A 22,950-nucleotide genomic window follows, 5' to 3' on the forward strand; every position below is an offset into this window, starting at 1 on the left:
ATTGAAAAGAAAATGAAAGAGTTTGAGAACAGGAATCAAACCTTGGAGATTCAGTGGCAAACTCTGAGGAAAACATTGATTGATTCTGCCAGAGAGGCATGTGGTGAGGTTGTCTGCAAGGATAAAAAAAATCAGAACTCCCTGGTGGACACAGGAAGTTAAAGAGGCAGTGAAGGAAAAGAAGAAAGCATATCAAAAGTTCTGGAAAAATAAGTCAGCTTTTACTCTTACAGAACATAGAGACAAATGTAAGAAAGCTAAACAGTGCGTAAAACTAGCTAAACAAAAGTCATGAGAGGACTTTGGCAAGAATATAGAAAATAAATATCAAGAAGGTGGCAAAATTAGCAGAATTAGATAAGTACCAGATCGACATAATAGGGGTGACTGAAACAAAAAAGACAAAAACTGGTGAGATCTTTCTGAGCAATAAATACAAAATGTTATATTCAGGCAATGACAATCAAGGAAAAGAAGGAGTAGCCATAGTATTCAACACAAAATACGAGGCTAATCTTCTTGATTGGCAGTCAGTCTCAAGTAGAGTAATGTGGGCAAATATGAGAATGGGGAACTGGACAATGAGACTTATTTGTGCCTATGGTCCCACAGGTTCTACTAAGGTAGAAGTGGAGGAATTTTTTGAGGCTTTAGAAAAAGCAACTGACACAATGAAAAAGGAAAAGTTGGTCCTTGTTGGGGATCTAAATAGTAGAGTAGGAAATGATTGTGAGACATACAAAAATATTTTGGGAAAATTTGGAGAAAAGAGCAAAGCTAATAATAATGGCAAATATCTGTTGGATTTCTGCTCAGGACATGGACTGGTTATTACTAACACCATGTTCCAACATAAAAATGTGCACAAATTCACATGGAGCGAAGAGGTTAGGAATAAGAAAAGTCTCATTGACTATATTATTGTTGATAGTGATGTTTTCTCCCTGGTGCAGGACACCAGAGTGTACAGAGGATTTGAAATTGGAAGTGATCACTATTTAGTCTTGAGCAGGATAAAATTGAATTTCATATTGAAAAGAATAACATGTAAGAAAGTTTTAAAGCGAATAAAAGTTGAGCAGCTCTCAGATGTGAACTGTAGACTAAAATACAGAAATATTATTGAAAAGAAAATGAAAGAGTTTGAGAACAGGAATCAAACCTTGGAGATTCAGTGGCAAACTCTGAAGGAAGCATTGATTGATTCTGCCAGAGAGGCATGTGGTGAGGTTGTGTGCAAGGATAAAAAAATCAGAACTCCCTGGTGGACACAGGAAGTTAAAGAGGCAGTGAAGGAAAAGAAGAAAGCATATCAAAAGTTCCTGGCAAATAAGTCAGCTTTTACTCTTACAGAATACAGAGACAAATGTAAGAAAGCTAAACAACGTGTAAAACTAGCTAAACAAAAGTCATGGGAGGACTTTTGCAAGAATATAGAAAATAAATATCAAGAAGGTTGCAAAATATTCTGGAGGTTGTTGAAGAAGCTTAGGAATGGAGGAAAGAGTGCTGTAAAAGGAATTAGAGATGATAAAGGTGAAATGAAAACAGGAGAAAAAGATATCCTTGAAATATGGAGTAATTACTTTGAAAAACTGCTAAATGAAACAAGCAGTGATGACAGCACAGTGATAAAAAACACTGACCAGGCATGCAGTCAGGAATACATATCCATACTTAAAGTAGAAAAAGCCATCAAAGGCTTGAAATGTGGAAAGGCAGCAGGAGTAGATGATATTCGACCAGAAATGCTGAAGTATGGTGGTATAAGAGTCTTACAGTGGCTGCACTGCATAGTTCAGAAAGCCTGGACAGAGGGACGAATTCCCGATGATTGGAGTAGAGCTCTCATAGTACCCATATATAAAAAGGGAAATAAAACTGAATGTGAGAATTACAGAGGTATTTCCCTACTGAGTGTTCTTGGCAAGATCTATGCAAGTATACTTGAGAAACGGTTGAGAAGAATTGTGGAAGAAAAGCTTGGTGAAGAACAAGCTGGATTCAGGCCAAACAGAGGCTGTCAGGATCAGATCTTCACTTTATGACAAATAGTCGAGAAAGCATGGGAATATAACAAAGATCTGTATTTAAGTTTTGTCGATTTGGAAAAGGCATATGACAAGGTGCCAAGAGAGAAGCTATTCAATACGCTGCAGTTATATGGTGTCAATGGGGCATTATATCAAGCAATACTTAGTCTTTATTTGAGTTGTGAGTCAGCAGTTAGAATTGAAGGAAGTACAGGAAGATGGTTTAATGTTAAATCTGGTGTGAGACAAGGATGTACATTATCCCCTCTGTTATTCATTATCTATATGGATCACATTATGAAGGAATGTGATATTAAACCTGATATCAAAATTGGAGATGTTAATGTCAGCTCTTTGCTTTATGCGGATGATGTTATACTTCTAAATAAATCCGCTACAAGTCTGCAAGATTCTCTGACTAAATTGAATAGCTGTTGTAATAGATATGGTATGAAGGTCAGCAATAAAAAGACAAAGACAATGAAAATAGGCAGAATCATTGAAAATGTCAACTGTGTTGTGAATGGACAACCTGTGGAACATGTAAAACATTTCAGCTACTTAGGCACGATTTTTACTGAAGATGGTATATTAAATATAGAAATAGACAACAGAATCAGCAAAGCTGGTATGGTGGGAAGTCAATTGAATAAATTCATATGGAATAAGAAAGAAATTAGTCGGAACACTAAATTAGCTGTATATATACAAGACTGTTCCAAACCAGTTTTAACTTATGGATCTGAGAGTTGGGTCAGAAGTAAAACACTTGACCAAAGACTAGAGACTGAAGATATGAGAGTCCTGAGAAAGATTAGAGGCATGAACAGATGGCATGAATGGCAATATCATATTAAAAATGAGGATATTAGGAAAGAACTTGACATTGTCAGCATCCAGGAATGCGTTAGCAGAGCTAATCTCAGGTGGTATGGTCACTTAAACAGAATGGGCAAGGAAAGATTAGCAAAACAAGTGTTCTCTGCCAGGTTGGCAGGAAAACAACCCAGAGGAAGACCAAGATATAGGTGGATTGATTACGGTACAAAGTGCCTTAGACGATAGACATAAGATCTGATAATGTTGGAGTCTTGACAAGTAACAGACTGATTTGGAGGAAAATTGTAGATAGGAAGTTAGTAATGATGTAATTTTTTCGTGTAGTACTGTCATATCCTGTACAACCCCACCTTGAGGGTACATGGCAGGAATTAGATGATGATGATGAAGAAAGTTAAAAAAAAAAATGGTGCAAATTTTTTTTTAGTTTTTATATGAGCTTTCTCCACACTTATTTATAATGAGCAGCCTTCTCATTATAAGTGAGTGATGCCAATATTCCACTAACTTCGTCATCCAGCTACAATAAGCCAGTTATCAACTTATTTTAGCCAGTTATCAAAATATTCATAGTAATAAATACCCCTTTTATATATGCAATCTGCAAGATATCTATCTCAGTCTGAATTATTTACCAGTTCCTGAAAAAAGAATAAAAAATAAAATAAAATAAATCAGTTTATATCTTAAAAAAATAAAGAGCCTTATGTTAATTAACTGCCTGTTGATGTTAGCACAATCTTGGTGCTGCTTGTTTCTAATAAGCTGGATGTCCCTTCCCTTTGTTAAGTAATTATTAATCTTCTATTGAAGTGTAAGGAAACAAAATTTACTAGTAAAATATCTTCAATAACTATTAAATAACATAATGTCTTGATAATTTTAATTTAATTATTAACCAAGAGGAAAACTTTCTACAACTATCTCTGATCCTGAGTATTTTAAGAAGAGTGTGATACACTTTTCTTGCTACTTTCGAGAAATATATGATGCTTTAAGCAATAATTCAACTTTGTTATCTCTTCTAGGTCTGGCTCCCATTGATGAGATAATAATAAAGGTCAAAACCAGTCTGGGTAGTGACCCTTCTAAGAATATAATTTCTTGGAGAGTTTAATTTCTAAAAAAGTGGAAATTTTCTATAATAAAGATCTATAAATAAATAAAATATGACTCATGAAAATTACAAAGTTTGTAATGGCAAACAAAAAAATTATTAAACTCAATTACAGAGTAAAACAGAAGGCAAGATAAATAAATGCCACTGAAAAATAAATAAATGCACACAATGCCAATGAAGCTTTTCTCCACATCAGGTTTGAATGGTTGTGTGGACAGTATCTCTGCTTTCCAACAACAATGCTATGGATTCATATTCACAATGTGGATATTTGCAAGGCTTTAAGTAGTAGAAAATTGCTGTCATCCAATGCAAAACCACAGCTTGCTACTTAAATATAAAGAGCCAAGCTTGCTTACTAAAAGTATGAAATGACTTGAAAAAAGTTCTATGTTTGGTTCTCCCAGTAGCATGCCAAATTATCTAACCATTAATCTAAGTTGTTTACAATCTTTTGTGGGTGAGATTCATAAAGAAGCAGTTCATTCTTTTACATAATTTGGTCAACTAATTATGTGAATTGTACTTTTTTATACTAATTATTACAAAATACCACTGAATATATATTATTATAAAACACTTACTAGTGATTCTTCATGAATTGTGAAGTTCTTGTCATGTCGATGAGACCAGATTTTATGTACCCATTCTTCTTTCATAATTGGAATACCAAAACTAGCTGCATACTGTAAGAAAAATATTAAAATAAAAAAATCTTAGGTATATACTGGTTTCCAAAACCAAAGGATGAACACTATTTCTGAAGATTACAACCACAAATTCTAACAAATTAGTTTGTGGCAATTTGCATTACTGATGATGGCACACATTTGAATTTTCGAATCATGTGCAAAGGGGGGGGGTCACATGGTAGCACTCAACAGGATAAAAGGCAAAAGGTTGAACTAAGTGAATTGTGTTTGAAGGAAGCTCTTTTTATGAAGGAATCAAGTGCAAACTTGGATATTTCGTAATGTCTCAAAGACATCATCTAGATGACTTCACATGGAGAAGAATTATTGGAAAGTGTGAAAAAGGCCACAGAATTACTGATAATGCCAGAGTTTGAAATCTCACATAGCATTGTATCCAGGCTGTGGACAGTGTTTCAAACAACAGAATGTGTTTCCAGACATTTGCTAAGAGGGTTGCCCTTGCTGAACCATGGAGCATGAAGACAGATATTTTGTTATAACAGCAAAATGTAATTGATGCACCACAGCAGGTCAGCTTGCAAGTCGACTCCATTCAAGCACAGGTACATGTATATCTGGGCAAACTGTGGCAAGACATCTGAAATAAGCAGGCCTATACATCTGAAGTCTGCATCCATTTATCCACAGCTCATCATAGAGCACGCTTTCAGTTATGTTGTATCCGTAAAAATTGGAAAACACAACCAATGGACTAATGTACTTTTTACAGATGAGTCATTTTAGTCTTTCCTCCAATTCTAGATGACACTTGATCTGATGTGAAAGTGGTACTGCTTACCATTGCGAAAATGTTCTTGAAAGGGATAGATATGGCAGTGGAGGGATCATGGTGTGAGAAGGCATTAATGTTTAATGGATGCACAAAGCTAAAAGAAGTGGAAAAAGGGACTGATGAACAATATTGTAAAGAAGTTCTTTGTCATGTTCGATTGTTCCACGGTGCTGTAGGAAAAGAATTCATTTTTATAGATGAGAATGCCACACTACATCATACACAAGCAGTGGGGATACTTCTGGAGACTAAGGATATTAATCGAATTGAGTGGCCAGCACGCTTCCCAGATCTCAATCTCATAGAACACATTTGGGATGCAATAGGGAGAAGCATTGCTGTTCAAAATTCCCCTTTCAGAAAACAAACAATGCCTTATCCTTGTTCTGAAGGAGGAGTAGGCCAGTTTGTCTCAAGAACTCCTGAATCACTTAGTGCTAAGCACGGTACAATGTTGTGAGAGCTGCATTGCAGTTTGGGATCAACGTTATTCCATACTGAAATGTATGTAATAATAAAATTTATAACACATTTTTTTGTATAATATAATTTATTAGTATTCTGGCAATTATTTTTTATGTTTGCATTTGGCTGTAGTTGTGAATTTTTTTTTTTCCCTAAGCAGGTAAAAATGTAGTTCATACTTAGCTTTTGGACACAAGTGTAGATGGCATTTATAATTTTTCATATAAATTAAATTTTATTTTCATCCATTCTATTTGGAAATAATCAACATTCTTTCAGAATTCTTTTGTAAACAAGAAGTTTTCACTGTCAATAATAAAATTAATGTTACCCTTTTAAGAGTGTAGTCATATGATTAACTCTTGAAATTTGCATTTACTATTTATACTTCACTGATCCACATATCTGCTGTGACTTAAATAATTCTTGCTGCAATTAAGGCCTGAAGCTTCTATTTCACTCACTCTTCATATACATGAAGCTCAACACTATCTCCTGATTCAAATCCGGTCAAACCTGCCTTGCAAGAGCTACAAAAAGAAAAAATAAATAAAAACAAATTCAACTTTTGAAAAGGCAAAGTATAGAAAACTCGTCTCTTGCTGAAACAGCTACTTTCTGGTTTCTTATCAGGACCATTCAGCACAACATTGCCCAAAAATAACAATGTCTCTCAGAATCACGATTCTCATCCACATCTTGCTCATATCTTCCAACGACACCAAAGGCTCAGTTTTTATATCTCTACTCATTTTCAAGTAAGAGATATCAGAAGAATCTCAAATCATATTGATAGTCTTCTAGTCCTGATGATATCATAACCTCTGAATTGTGCTAAAAACTTTTATTCAAACAGCTGCCATGTTATGTTGTAATTTCCCCTCTGAAAGTTAAAGATGTAACTATTCTGCCTCTGGTTGGTGATGGTCATCATGTGGTAGTCACTTGAGAAGTGGCTAAGTTTATGAATGTCCCATTCAGAATTACATGCTGAATTACAAAGCAGGAAATTATGACCAACGAAGAATTATGCTGGATTCTGTGCCATGGTATCAGTTATTGGACGGGAAGAATATTGATGGCATGGGAAGCATTTAAAAAATACCTGAATGATGCAATATCAGAATGTGTCTCTTGAATTCAAAGAATAGGTTAGGAGCGAAGTGATGTGCAATACTATTAAGCAAGAGATTTGTAATAAAAGGATGATGTGAAAGGAATACTGTGTGCATAAGGATGATGTCAGTTAAGAAAATTATAAGTAGTCCAGAAGAGTTGCAAATGTTGTACAGAAAGCTAAGTCTGGCTATGAAAAACTAGCACTGCAAACTAAAGACAACTCCATTGTATCGTTATACTCCACTGATCCACATATCTGCTCTGACTTAAATAATTCTTGCTGCAATTAAGGCCTGAAGCTTCTATTTCACTCACTCTTCATACACTAGAAGCTCAACACTATACAGCAAGTAAAAGATAGAATGAATAAATATGAAGGAATAACTCTACTGAATGCAGATGGTGAGGAGGGTGACAGATGCAGAAGAAGTGCAACTAATGCATGCTAGTTTTGCTAAGAGCTATCAACCTGGTGTATGCAATACTGCACTTACTGCTACCTCAGGTGTATAAAGAAAAGATATTAGAACTGTTGCACAAACTTAATAAGAATTCGGCAATAGAGACTAATGAGATATCAGCATGGATGCAAAAAGTGTTCAGTGAACTGGCTATTCCTTTAATCAGTCTTTATAATGAGTTTTAGAACAGGGAAGATTCCATTCGAATGGAAAGAATAAATGGTAATCCCATTACAAAGAGTTGTGCAAAGACCAATGTATCCAACTATTGATAGTTGGATACATTGGAAGATTTTGGAAAAGTTGGTTAGGGTTCAACATTCAGAAATGGGTTGACAGAGAATCTCTACTTTGCAATGAATAGCATGGGTTTACTAAGGGAGGGTCATGTTTGAGCAACTTGACCACATTCTATAATAATGTTACCACTGAGTTAGACAAGGGACTGGATATACCATGATACTTTTTGGATTTTGCTAAGGCTTTTGACAGAATATAGCATGGAAGACTGTTGAATAAACTCCAGAATATGGGACTGGCTTATAAAATATTAGCATGGATAATAGGATGGCTGGTTGACAGATATCAAACAATGGTATATGGGGATGTGCATATGCAAAATTTAAGGTAACCACTGGTGTACCACAGGAATCAGTCCTTGGTCCATTATCATTCAATCTGTAAATTAATAATATTGGAAAGGATTTGACAGGCTATATACTAATGATGCTAAGATAAGCAGGGTAATCAGGAATGCAGCTAATACGCAGTACTTGCAGAATGATTTGAATAGGCCGGAAATATGGACATGTGAAAACGGCTGTCATTTCAATGTTATTAAATGTAGAGTCATGCACTTCAGTGTGATTAAATATCAAATTTCATGTTATACTGGTGGAATTTTGTTAGAACAAACTGATCACGCTTGAGATCTTGGAGTTTTAATAGATAGGAATTGAAATGCAAGGGCTATAGCAAAGATTGCAAATACAACTCAGAGGGCAATTGTGATGCTGAAACGAACTTTGACATGTAAAGATAAGTCATTTTGCCTTCTTGATAAGACCTCACTTGGACTAATGTGCACAGGTCTGGTCTTCTGTTTTACATGGCAATTCTGATATATTGTAGAGAGTACAAAGGAGAGTAAAAATGATATTAGGATTGTGGAATACTGATTATGAAGACAGATTGAGAATTCATAGACTGCAGACACTAGCAGACAAGAGAAAAAAGGGTGATATGATTGAGAATTAAACTTCTGAAAGGGTCATACAGGATTTTAGTAGATGCAATTTTTTGTTTTGTGGAGGGTGAGGAAAGAAAGAGATTGCATCCTTGGAAGTTAAGAATGAATGCCATCAAGAAGGGAGATGAGAGCTAGATTTTTCTCTTATACAGGTGCATGACTAGAATGGATCGCCACTGGACGTTGTGTGTGCAAGTAGTGTGAATGAATTCAAAACAAGTATGACAATTGGTGCAGCTAATATGAGGCCTTCCTTGAGTCCTGAAAGGTCTCTCTTAATAACAGTATTACATGTTTTTATAATATCTGGCACCTACTCTTCAGCATGGAAGCAAGTCAATATTCATCCAAACTATCATCCTGGTAACCTCACATCAGATTTCTCTCAAAAATAATGGAAAAGGTCATCAGTGGTCAAATTCATTGCCTGAAGGCTAACCAATTAGTCAGTGGCTGCTAATATGGACTACAGAGTCCACCGATATCACCAGTGGTTCCCCAATAGATCTGGTCAAGCTTTGTGGATACAAGCCAGAAAGTATGACCAGATCATACCACTCCTATCAGCCACAAAAACGGTTAAGGAAAAAACTCATAACTTGACATTTCCAATAATTCTGACCTGCATCTGGCAGAGGCCAACTTACTAAATTATCATCTCATGGTCTGCTTTTTCAACTAAGTCACCAGTTTCATCTCTGGTACTTCATTATACACAGTAGAAGGTTTCCTTTCTTCAGATTTACCTGCTAATTCCTGAGAAACTTCCAAGACTCTCCATACTTTCAACTCTTATTCTTCTTCAAATCCTCAACAGTTCTGTTTGTAAAACGCAATACATGTCATTATTCCTCGTTTTACAAACCATGTAGTGCTTCATGATCCAATGGAGAGGCTTACTTATTCACATGAAAGATAAGTTTCCTAGCTTGACTTTCTACCAGTTACTCAAAGGGCAGGTAAAGCAGCCAGCAGAAGGATAGAGAATGAGGAGGGAGGAAATACTTGCTATAGCTTGTATTAAATATATCTATAGGTGGCTAGTGCTAAATTATCGCTTACTCAGTGCCCACCTAAATATGCTAGATTTTATTTTCTAAAAATACTGACTTATTGTTCTTGCATTTGTGTGAAAATCAACTGGATAACTTAGCACAATTTTGATACTATTGTCATTCTGAAATTTAAAATTGTAATCAAGCATTGAATGAAAGAAAAAGTAAAAAAAGCCAGACAACAATGGTGTGGAATTTTGAAAAGACAGATTTATGGCTGCACAGGTTAGGAAATTGTTGAAGCCTGTTCAAGAGGATATTCTAGACAGAAACTGTTACTGGTAAAAACATGATTTTGAGACTTCTAATAGCAAGTTATTATTATTGTTATTCAGGCTTGGATGGAGTAAAAAGACTCATCGCGGGAGGTCCTTCCTAGGAAACACAAAGTCTATCATACCACTCCTTAAACTCATTGACCGTTCTTGCTCTCACCACTATAGAAATGCATTCCAATGTTTAACCACCCTCCATGCAAAGAAACCACTCCTCACCCTCTTGCTCACAGTTTCCTTTCATAACTTCCAGGGATGGCCCCTTGTCATCACTCCTTCCCACTGTTCAACCAACGAAAGACCTCCCCAGTGTCAACCCTGTAACCACCTCTCAACCGTTTAAAAGTCTCAGTCATATCACCTCTCCTTCTATCCATCCACCAAACTCTGCAGTCCACATTTCCTCAGCCGATCCTCATAACTAACATTGTACAGTCCTGAAACTATCTTTGTTATCTGCCTTTGTACCCTTTCAACAGTTAATTTATCCCCTTCAAATTCTGGGCACCAAATCTGAGAACAATAGTCTAAATGTGGTCTTATCAGGGTCTTATACAATGGAATGATAACTCTTTTCTCTGCAGATCAGTGTCCTCATTATTACAGCAATCCTCTGTGTTACCTTCACCACATTTGCAATATGTCCCCTAAATTTCAGGTTTCTATCAATCATCAACCCCAGATATCTTGTCTCCCCTACATCCTCCAGTATAGCTCCTCCAATAGAGTATGCAGCATTTCATCGATGTGTTCCAAACCTCAAGACCTTACATTTTGCTGCATTAAACTGACACCCCCCCATTCATTTGCCCATCTGTCTAGCTTATTCAAATCCTCTTGCAGGGCTACCACATCTGCATTATTACTAATAACCCTTCCCAGCTTCACACCATCCACAAACAACTGAATATCACCCTGCAATCCACTGACAATGTCATTGATATAAAATAAACAATATAGGTCCCTGTGGAACCCCACCTGTAACCCTCTGCCTCCTTGAAACTGCCCCACCATACACAACTCTCTGATACCTATCAAACAGCTGATCCTGAATCCAGTTCACCAACCTTACATCCAAACCCATGTGCAGCAACCTAAATATCAGCTTATCATGTGGCATGCTGTCAAATACCTTTGCCAAATCCAAGAAAATGGCAGCTGCTGCTCTTGTAACATTATAAAAGGCTAGCATATTACTAAAACAAGAGCAACCCTTCACAAATCAATGCTAACTCTCACAGATAACTTTACCCTCATCTGCCCAATGCTGTATACGGTCCCTCACTAATTTCTCCAAGATCTTAACAACTACTGATGACACACAAACTGGCCTATAATTAGACACTTCCAGTCTGCTTCCGCCCGTATGCAATGGCACTATCTTACCTTCCTTCCATTCCCTGGGCACCTTTCCTGTAGCCCGACTTTCATTGAAAAACCAGGTCAAAGGAGCTGTCAGTTCTTTGGTACATTCTCTCAAAACTTATGGTGAAATACCATTCAGTCTCACAGCTTTACTGATATCCAGAGTATTCAGTATTTGGAACATACTCTTCTCCTGCACCTCTAAACCTTGAACCTGCCCTATCCCTCTAGTATTAAAATTTACTCCTCCAGGATGAAATATTCCAATAAAGTGTTCATTGAACAATTCCACTATGTCCTTTGCATCAGTCACTCTATTCCCATTTTTATCCCACAATGTCATTCTTCCACAATCATTTATCCTCCTACTGGCCACATAGCTAAAAAATTCTCTAGGATTTTCTTTGGATCTTAGGGCCAATCTCTTCTCATATTCCAGTTTTGCCTTTCTTACCATACTAGTCACTCTCCCGGCCTGTATCTTATATTCTTCATGCATCTGCTCTTCATCTGTCTCCTTATATCTCTTCCATAGCCTCTTTTTCACATGCAGGAACTGCATGTGAAAAAGAGGCTTAATATTGTTTGTCATCCACTTTACTCCAAATTGTGTCCTCTTCTTCACTTGTGAAATACAGCTTATTATTGCTGCTGGTAATTAGTTTACGGAATTAACAACGCAAATGAAGTATATTAATTAAAGGTAACTTTAATGAATCACTTCTTGTTGTATGTTTTAATGTGCTGTTTTAATGAATCACTTCTGAAGTGATTCATTAAAGTTACCTTTAATTAATATACTTCATTTGCGTTGTTAATTCCGTAAACTAATTACCAGTTATGTCTAACCAACGTATAAGCCTTGCTACTAGAACTATTATTGCTGCTAACAAATATTCCTTCACAATTTCCCAAGCACTAATGATATCCCGGCCTTCCAATTCTTCCCTCCATGAAATTTCCCCAAGTTGACGTCTAAGACTATTATAATCACCTGCCTTATAATTCTACATGCGTTCCCTTTTCTTTGATACACCTGCATGTCTATTCATCTTCCACATGGTCACTCTCTGCAACCGGTGGGAGAGATGTCATCACACTCATTATCAGCTCTTTTGATGCTATGACCAAATCCAAAACTCTTGAACCTCTGGTTCCCTCTATTACATGTTGGCTAAGACATTTGTCCCTCAAGAATTCTAGAAATTCTATCCCCTTATATGCATCTTCCTCTCCCCAATTTATACTACTGTAGTTAAAATCTCCCATAACAATCATTCTTCTTGTACTTGCCAAGCTCAGCTGTCTAAACATCTCCTGGTCCCTACCCTGTGTGCTCCTTCGTTTGTAGCAACACCCCACTAAATATCCTATCTTTCCCACCTCTACCTCACACCATATGTTTTCAAAATCATTAGTGTCACTGCCTTCCAAAGCCTCCACACTCTTAGAGGACGTCGTCACTTATCATAAGCAGTACTCCACCACCACGCTTTTCCTTCCTATCCTATCGAAAAATGCTGTACCCAGCTAATTCTATTCCTGTTATTATATCCTCTTCTGTCAACCACATCTCAGTGATCTCAATAATCTTTGGCCAGGCTGATGCTATCAGCGGCACCAATTCCTCTCCTTTATTTCGGATACTCCTGGAATTAGTATAAAGAATAAAAATGCCACTGTTTCTATACCCAGCATTATCCCCTCTAGACTCCACTGGGCACAGAGTTACCTGATGTCGCCCCGCTTCTCCCAAGCACCCATTCTTACAAGAGACCACCAATTCCTACCATCCACCCTGGGCATTCTAGTTTCCCTGCATTGAAACACCGACTCATTCAGAACAGCAATCTCTCCAGATGCCTATGTCCTTCCTCATTCAAATGCAAGTGGTCTCGCGCATACAATTCCTTTCTGTCCTCAAACATCCACATATTCTAATCCTCTTTTCTGACACATTCTAGCTATTATGTTATTCAATATTACTCCTCTTCTGCTCAGCTCGTCACTGTCATACCTAGGCAACACGCCCACTATCTTTCCTAGCAAGAATCTCATATCTCTCGCTGCCCAATTTACATTCTCTCTCAAGTCATTTGTTCCTACCATCACAATCATCTCATCCACCCTTTCACCCCTCTTAATTGCCATAGCCAAACTTTCTATCGTTCCTCCAGACAAACACTCCTCACGCATCCTATCTTGAACACCATGGATCGTTGAGTCCCCATACATTACACCTCCCATCCTGCTCCTCGATTGCTCACATGCATCCCTCACTTTTCTCTCCTCTAACACTTTCTCTCTGTGTTCCCCTACTTACCTGCCTTCCTGACATCACTCTATCCCTAGTTCCAGTGCTCCTTGGCATTCTTCTCATTCCCTCTCTCCTACTGTTCCCATTCTCTCCTCTTCTATCATTCCCATAACTCTCTCTCATTCCCTCTCTCCTACTGTTCCCATTCTCTCCTCTTCTATCATTCCCATAACTCTCATTCCCTCTCGTCTACTGTTCCCATTCTCTCCTCTTCTATCATTCCCATAACTCTCATTCCCTCTCGTCTACTGTTCCCATTCTCTCCTCTTCTAATCATTCCCATAACTCTCTTCTACTGTTCCCATTCTCTCCTCTTCTAATCATTCCCATAACTCTCTTCTACTGTTCCCATTCTCTCCTCTTCTAATCATTCCCATAACTCTCACTCCTACTGATTCGCCTTGCATTCGTCTCTTCCATTCACCTAATCTCATCTTTCACACTTCTCATCTCATTCCCTAGACATTCCACCTGCTCTTTCAGCTCATCTCTCTCTCTCTCTCTGCAAGTCAGTCACTTTTATTTGCCATTCATCCAAAGATGAGTGGTATGATAGAGAGCGAGAGAAATATTAATAAAATAATGAGATCATCTCCGAAAACTTCACAATCCTTCAACCTTTCCATACTCCCCACTCTCATTATTTTATTAATATTTCTCTCACCATTCTAGCCCTCTATCATACCCACTCATCTTTCTACATGGAGAATCTCCTGCCTCTAACTTAATGAGGTCAGTTATAGTCATCTAAAGTTCTTCCCATTGCCTGCATTTTGCGCATATACGTATTTCACCTTCTCTCACCTGCCACATATACAACCACCGGGATACATACATTCCACAAGTCCTGCATGCTACAAAATCCCATATGATATCACGAAAAATAGAGTCCTTAAATGGGGAGGAATTAGCAATACACCATTTGCAATTTTATATTCAAAATAGTGTCGAGGAACTATTACAACTAAACGCTAATAAATATAAGGGAGTATAACTATATAAGTAAAAGTACAAACAAAACATTTAAGTATACTAAATATAAATAAAATAAAACAAAATAATGAAAACTTATGTTATTTTCATTTTCTCTTCTACCGTTATACATCCTTATGTTAACTCTGTTCAGCATAATGTTTGTGTTGGTTGTTGACTTGGTCAAGTGAGAATACTTAATTTTCAGCTGCAGATGCCAATTCAAACCCCTGGAAAATATAGATACACTAAACATCCTGAATTCATTTTCAAGCAAGACTATGCCATCGATTTTTTTTCAATGTTCTTGGATTTAAACTTATGGAATTTCATAGCATATGAAATGCACCTACAAAAAAGCATTGAGTATAAAGCAACATATCAAAGAACCAAATGTGTGGGATCTAAAAACATTTCTTTTATGCAAAAGAAAAAAGCATACAAGAAAAAAAGATACATTGTAAATGCAACTGTGTACAAAGAAATTTGATGTGGATCAGCAGTTAGAGATAACCTGGTGTGAATGAAGTAGCTTCCTTGTGCAAACCGTCTGAAGGATGTGATCACTGCATATTTAGTGATTAATTTTACACTTCTGTACATGTGGCAGAGAACTTGGCAGTAAATCACCAAACTGTATTTTTTTTTATGATAAAATATCATAACACAATTTTGGTCATAGGACTTAAATATGACAAATGAAAATGAATGTTTTTCCAAAGTGGTCAAAAATTGTCAAGGAGTCCAAAGTTCAAAGGGTTAAACAATATGAATTAAATTAACCATCTCCTTGCTATTCTACAGAAAGAATGAAGACAAACTTGTGAATTTCAATATTAAGCATGGTCCTGTTTCCTTCTTACAAGGATGATTTCATTTCACCTCCCCTTATATTTTATAATTTCTAGATCTCTAGATAAGATTTTACTCCTTCTGATGACTTGCTTCTAGCATTTCCTGGAAGATTGGGTGATGCCATGATGTTCTGAAAATCCTGCATTAATGAAGTCTGTATATATATATATATATATATATATATATATATATATATATATATATATATATATATATATATAATGTGTTATTAATTTCATAATAATGTGTATAAATACATATTTGCTTAAAATAGCTAGTTATTAACCTCAGAAATGTGAGAATTATAGGAATTTTCTCAATGACTGTTTCAGGTAAGATTTATACAAGTATACTTTAGAAGAGACCAAGAAAAATTGTGGAGAAGAAACTTGAAGAACAACAAACTGATTTAAGACAAAATGGGGATTGTCAGAATCAGATTTTCATTTTAAGAAAAACGTTGAGAAATCATGGGAGTATAAAATATAAAATTTAAGTTAAATACTTAAATTTTGTAGATTTGAAGACATATGAGGTGCCAAGAGAAAAGTTATTCAAATTCATACAATTAAATAGTGTGAGTAAGACAATATACAAAGCAATACATAGACACAGCCTGTACTTCAGTTGTAAGTCAGCTGTTAAAAGCAGAAAGAAAAGTGGCATTAAACCTGATAGTGAAATCTGAAATATTCATCTTAACTTTTTACTTTATGCAGATGATTTTATACTTCTAAATAAATCCAGTACAAGTCTTCAAGATAAGCTGTAACATGTTTGGCATGAAAATCAGCAATAAAAGACTACAAAACAGTCATGAACACTGAAAACATCAACAGCATTCTCAATGGAGAAATCTACATTAACAAGTAAAATACTTCAGCTAATTCGGTCACAATTTTTAGTAAAAATAGCAATTAAATTCAGAAATAGAGTAAACAAAGCTGGAATGGAGGTAAGCCATCTGAATATGTTTGGAATGAGAAATTAACCAACACATTAAGCTATCAGTATATAAGACAGTGTTCAAACCAGTTTTAAGTTATGGATCTGAGAGTTAGATTATAAATAAACATCAACTAGAGACCACAAATAGAGTCCAGAGAAAAATCAGAGTGAACACATGGCATCAATAGCAAAATTATATATTAAAAATTGGGAACCTGACATTGTTACCACTCAGAAATATGTTAGCAGAGCTAATATAAGGTGGTATTGTCACCTTAAACAGGAGTGTTGGGTGCCAGGATGGCAAGAAAAAGACACAGAACATGACCAAAATTTAAGTGGATTGATGCAGTTAATATTCCCTAGAAGAATGCCATACTGGAAACCTAACAAATAGATTAATCTGGGAGAAAACTGTTGATAAGGGAAAGCAGTAATAATCCTCAGATGCCTGAATTGTGTTGCCAAAATTCAATATTCAATACCATACTGAATTTCAATATTCTGATAGATAATATGGCACTATACCAAAAGATCTCTTTGGTTCCTATGTATTTACCAATCTGGGTGTCTACTATATTAGCATAATTGATTTATAAACATTAAAATCTTTAAAAAAATGCATATATTTAAAAAACATTCCTGCCCTAAAAAATACACACATTAATTCAATTTGTTCGTTTAAAATGGTTACATTGGTTACATATTAATTCAGTTCATTAGTCGAATGTTCGAAAACTTACCTGATATTTATCTCCAGAAGAAGTGCGAGCTACAAGATGAGTGATCTTGGTCGTAGCAAAATCTTTACGAACACTTCCACCCATGTTATGAATTAAATTAACCAAAGCACACTGAAAATAAATTATATTAGGTAAAATGACTTGTCAACAAATCACAAAGGAACTGGAAGTTTCTTCACTTGGTTATACTATAAATTAAAGATACCAAGAAATTATATACAGGCAGCCCTCGGTTTACGCCTCACTTCCGTTCCTGAAAAAACAGGTGTAAACCGTATCGGCATAAAAAGTACCCAATTTTAATGGGAGGTACAAAGTTATGTTACGCACAGTCAAAAAATATGCACATGAAGTATGTGTTGCATTATTATATTTAAAGCTTTCATAATACATACATATATATTTGTTAAAATAAAATTATTAATAACGAAAACAAAACAAAATTGTATACAAAAAATATGAACTTCGAAAAGATATTACATATTTCCATGTTGAAGTTCCTGGTATTGGATCACCTGCATTTTTTTTTAAAAAAAAAGTATCCAGTTTAACTGCCTAGATTTTCTTTTTCTTTCTTTAAGGAGTTCAGTATAAGGTCGAGTAGATGCGATTACACTCCTTTTTACGTTCACACCCCATTCCCAATCGTGGTCCATTTCACAGAGTTCATCAGTCAATGTAAATTTCTCCTCCTTTGGATGTTGACTTAACTGTTCAGCTAATTCTTTTAAGTCTTCATTGGAAAGTGGTTTATCATGGCTCTCTAAGACTTCTGTCACATCTTCAGCTGTAATATTGTCCAATCCTACCTCTAGCACAAGCTTGGTAACATCTTCAATAACATTCTCCTCTTGAAGCGTGCATAAATGCTGGAAGAAGTCTTTGCCATGCTCCTTTTAAGCACTTTGCTGACACTTCGTTCCAAGCTGCTTTGATATTGTTAATGCCCTTCAAAATATCGAATGACCGCCAATAGTCTTTAATAGTTTTTCCTGAAGTGTCCAAGACTCTTACCATTTCCATAAATATTATACGGAGATAATAGGCTTTGAAGATTGATATAATCCCCTGATCCATCGTTTGCAAAAGTGATGTTGCATTTGAGGGCATGTAAACAACCTTGACATCCAATGGTGTTCTTACTTCAGCAAGGTTTTGAGGCTGTCCAGGGACATTATCCAAGAGAAGCAATGCCTTGGCTGGCAAATCATTTTCTTTACAGAAGCGAAGCATGGTATAACAAAAATAATTTGTGTACCAATCTATAAAAACGTCTTGTGTAACCCAAGCTTTCTTGTTCCATTTCCAATAGACTGGCAGCATGACTTTTAGACCCTTGAAGGCACGTCGGGTCTGTAAATGGTACACCAACACTGGTTTAAGCTAAAAAGTTCTGGAGACATTTGCACCCAACAAAAGAGTAAGTCTATCTTTTGCAGCCTTTAAAACCTGGAGCGGAACGTTCTTCACAGGAAATGAAGATGTGTGTGATGGCAATTTTTTCCAGTAGAGCCTAGTTTCATCAACATTAAAAATGAGATCAGGAGGATAACTTCGTTGTTCTACAAAGTCTTGGAATCCTTTAGGAAAAGCAGCCGCTGCCACAACATCTGCACTTGCCACCTCACCACATAATTTGACACTATGGTACTTACTTCGAGACTTAAATCTCATGAACCAACCTTTGCTTCCTAAAAATGTTTCTTCGCCTCTATCTGTCTTTTTAAGTTCCTCAAAAATTGTTTTTGCTTTCTCAGTTATAACAGCCTACATCAGAGGAATGTTTTTCTGATTCAAATCATCGACCCATAATGACAATAATTTTTCCATTTTTTCATGAAGTTTACCTCTGCTATAACTTACATGTTTTGCATTTAGTACTGCCGTAGATTGTTGCACAAACTATTTTATTCTATCTGCATTTTTCATAATTGTAGTAACAGTCTATGGAGGTAAGTTCATACTTCTACAGTCATTAGCACGTGTCTTCCCATCTTCCATTCTTCGAATCACCTCCATCTTCTTTTCAAGTGTGATTATTTCCACACCTTCTTAACACAAAGTTCAGCACTTCTTTTATCAGACATGGTATATAATTACGCACTTTATCAATATAAATACGTAGTATGTAAAAAAAATAAATAGAACAATTAGGTAGATTTAACAATAAAACTAGGTTTTATACGTATACGTCGTAGAAGCTCGGTAAACACTCAAACACTAGAGTGCCTGCAAGTGTCGTTTCTCAGTCAGATCACACTACAGTAAGAAAGCCCGCACAGGCATCCAGCATTATTGTGAATCTGCGTAAATTGAATCGTCGTAAACCTAGGGCTGCCTGTACTTGGTTTAATCCTTTATCCACCTGAAGTATTTTCAGGATAGTGCAACTTGTATATGGAAGCTAATAACTTCACATCACTTGCCTTAGTGACACCTTTTGTCAACTCGTATATGACAACATGACTTCTGCATCACTTCAACCTTAGTATCACCTCGGGTCTGGATCCCACTGAAGATACCTCACAATAAAGATCGAAACCAGTCTGGGTAGTGACCCTTAGCTTCTATACACGAGTTGCCACATCCTGAAAATACTTCAGATGCAACCTGGATAAAGGATTAAACCAAAGTATATAATTTCTTGGTATCTTTAATTTATAAATTAAAAGAGAAGATTGTAACTACAATATAAAAAATAATCTTACACACACACATTTGATTATATCAAAATTTTAATTATGATTTTTATCCTAAACTTCTCATCCATCCGTTAGGATGGGTTGAGTTCCCCCTACCCCCCAATGAGGAGCTTACAATGAATTAATGCAGCCAGCTCGACATTCCTCAGCATTCCCATATAGCGCCATATGGAGGTCTCCTCCCAGTTATCCAGCCCTGACCCTTAAGGAAAGAGTAATGTAAAAGGAATTAGAAATCATAAAAAGAACATGAAAACTGAAAATAAAGATATTCTTCATGCACAGAGTAATTACTTTGAAGGATTGCTAAGTGAAGCAATCAATCTCAGCATGAGTGCAGAAAATTCGAAGCAGGAATGCAGTCAGGAATACATATCCATATTTTGAAATAGAAAAAGCCATCAAAAACCTGAAATATGGAAAGGCAGCTGGAGTAGACAACGACCAGATTTATTCATTTAGTTAGTGAATGGCTCACACAATTTGAATTTCATATTGAAAAGAATAACATCATGTAAGAAAGTTTTAAAGCGAATAAAAGTTGAGCAGCTCTCAGATGTGAACTGTAGACTAAAACGCAAAGATTATTGAAGAAAAAATGAAAGAGTTTGAGAACAGGAATCAAACCTCGGGAGATTCATTCAATGTCAAGCCTTGAAAAAAACCCTGATTGATTCAGCCAGAGAGGCATGTGGTGAAGTTGCCTGCAAGGATAGAAAAATCAAACTCCGTGATCGACACAGGAAGTTAAAGAGGCAGCGAAGGAAAAGAATAAATCATATCAAAAGTTCCTGGCAAATAAGTCAGCTTTTGCTCTTAGAGAATACAGACACAAATGTAAGAAAGCGAAACATTGTGTAAAACTAGCTAAACAAAAGTCATGGGATGACTTTGGCAAGAATATAAAAAATAAATATCAAGAAGGTGGCAAAATATTCTGGAGGTTGATTGAAGAAGCTGAGAAATGGAGGAAAGAGTGCTTTAAAAGGAATTACAGATGATAAAGGTGACCTGAAAACAGGAGAAAAAGATATCCTTGAAGTATAGAGTAATTACTTTGAAAAACTGCTAAATGAAACAAGCAGTGTTAACAGCAGAGTGATGAAAAACACTGACCAGGCAGCAGTCAGAAATACATATCCATACTTGAAGTAGAAAAAGCCATCAAAGGCTTGAAATGTGGAAAGACAGCAGAAGTAGATGATATTCGACCAGAAATGCTGAAGTATGGTGGTATAAAAGTCTTACAGTGGCTGCACTGCATAGTTCAGAAGGCCTAGACAGAGGGACGAATTCCCAATGATAGGAGTAGAATTCTCATAGTACCCATATATAAAAAGAGAAATAAAACAATGTGAGAATTACAGAGGTATTTCTCTAATGAGTGTTCCTGGTAAGATTTATGCAAGTATACTTGAGAAACGGTTGAGAAGAATTGTGGAAGAAAAGCTTGGTGAAGAACAAGCTGAATTCAGGTCAAATAGAGGCTGTCAGGATCAGATCTTCACTTTATGACAAATAGTTGAGAAAGCATGGGAATATAACAAAGATCTATATTTAAGTTTTGTCGATTTGGAAAAGGCATATGACAAGGTGCCAAGAGAGAAGTTATTCAATATGCTACAGTTATATGGTGTCAATGGGGCATTATATCAAGCAATATTTAGTTTTTATTTGAGTTGTAAGTCAGTAGTTAGAATTGAAATACAGGAAGATGGTTTAATGTTAAATCTGGTGTGAGACAAGGATGTATTTATCCCCTCTGTTATTCATTATCTATTTGGATCATATTATGAAGGAAAGTGGTATTAAACATGATATCAAAATTGGGGATGTTTGCTTTATGCAGACAATGTTATGACTTATTGCTCTTTACACCTATAAGGCGCATGAGGCCACGAGTTTAGAGTGCCATCCTCTTTGGTCCAGTGCTGCTTCTCTTGCTTTCCCCAAGCTCGACCATCCAAGCTTGTTTCGTTCTTGGATTACCATCCAGTGCCATGCCATTTTGGGTCATCCCCTCTTCCTTTTATCAGGAATCCATGTCAATGCTATTCTTGTGTTCTGATGTTGGCATTCTCAATACATGGCCTATCCATGTCCATCTGTGTTTCTTTAACTATTGTAATAGGTTTGGTTTTGTTGTAAATTTCAATATTTGCGATTTTATTTGGCCAGTAAATTTTGAGAATTACGTGAAGACATTTCGTTTGTAAAGCATCTATTTTATTTTCTTGTTGTCTGGTTAATTTCCATGATTTACTTCCATAAAGTAATACAGATTGAACAGTAGAGTTAAAAATTTGCACCTATAAGTTTGTTTTTATATTGGGTGATTTCCAAATTTTCTGTAAAGTTTTAAATGCATAGACAGATTTTTTATTCTTATTGCAATGTCATCGTTGGTACCGTGTTGACAGTTGCTCCGAGGTAATTAAAAGTGTTTGTCACTTCTATTTGATTTCCATTTATAAAGATTGGGTCATTCTTTTTACTGTTGATTTTTAATATTTCGATTTACTTCTCATTGATGTGCAAGCCAATTTGTTTAGCAGTTTCCTCTAACTTTACTGTCTTAATTTTCATCTCTTCAAACCTAGATGACAGTAGCACAATGTCATCAGCATAGTCCAAATCTTCTAATGTGGTGTCAATGTTCCATCTTATTCCAGTTTTCAGGTTTTTCAGGGTATGCCGCATTATCCAATCTATGACAATGGTGAAAAGTGTCCAGACATGACACAACCTTGCTTAACACCAGTTTTGATGTAAAAACTTTCGGAAGCTGTTCCATTTAATAGAATTTGTCCTTTACTTCCATTATACAAATCTTTTATAATATTTATTATTTTGTCAGGAAATCCATAAATTTTCAGGATTTTCCATAGACATTCTCTGTCTATGCTGCCGAAGCTTTCGGCAGCATAGACAGAGAATATATAT

General features: G+C 36.1%; 1 protein-coding gene across 2 annotated transcripts in view; it reads right to left on the reverse strand.

The window, feature by feature from the left end:
• Positions 1 to 22,950, reverse strand: part of pbl (epithelial cell transforming 2 pebble) — a 237,909-nt gene that overhangs the window by 140,145 nt on the left and 74,814 nt on the right. For both annotated transcript variants that reach the window (XM_090413580.1, XM_090413579.1), the window contains exons 6-7: positions 17,306 to 17,416; positions 4,578 to 4,679 (exon numbers count right to left, since the gene is read on the reverse strand). In XM_090413580.1, coding sequence (XP_090269706.1) covers positions 4,578 to 4,679; positions 17,306 to 17,416 — 213 coding nt within the window. The remainder of the gene's footprint in view (positions 1 to 4,577; positions 4,680 to 17,305; positions 17,417 to 22,950) is intronic.

The sequence above is a fragment of the Typopeltis vanoorti genome, chromosome 24 (assembly GCF_054136105.1).
Source record: "Typopeltis vanoorti isolate ZY-2024b chromosome 24, IOZ_Tvanoo_1.0, whole genome shotgun sequence".
In the NCBI taxonomy this organism is placed as follows: domain Eukaryota; kingdom Metazoa; phylum Arthropoda; class Arachnida; order Uropygi; family Thelyphonidae; genus Typopeltis; species Typopeltis vanoorti.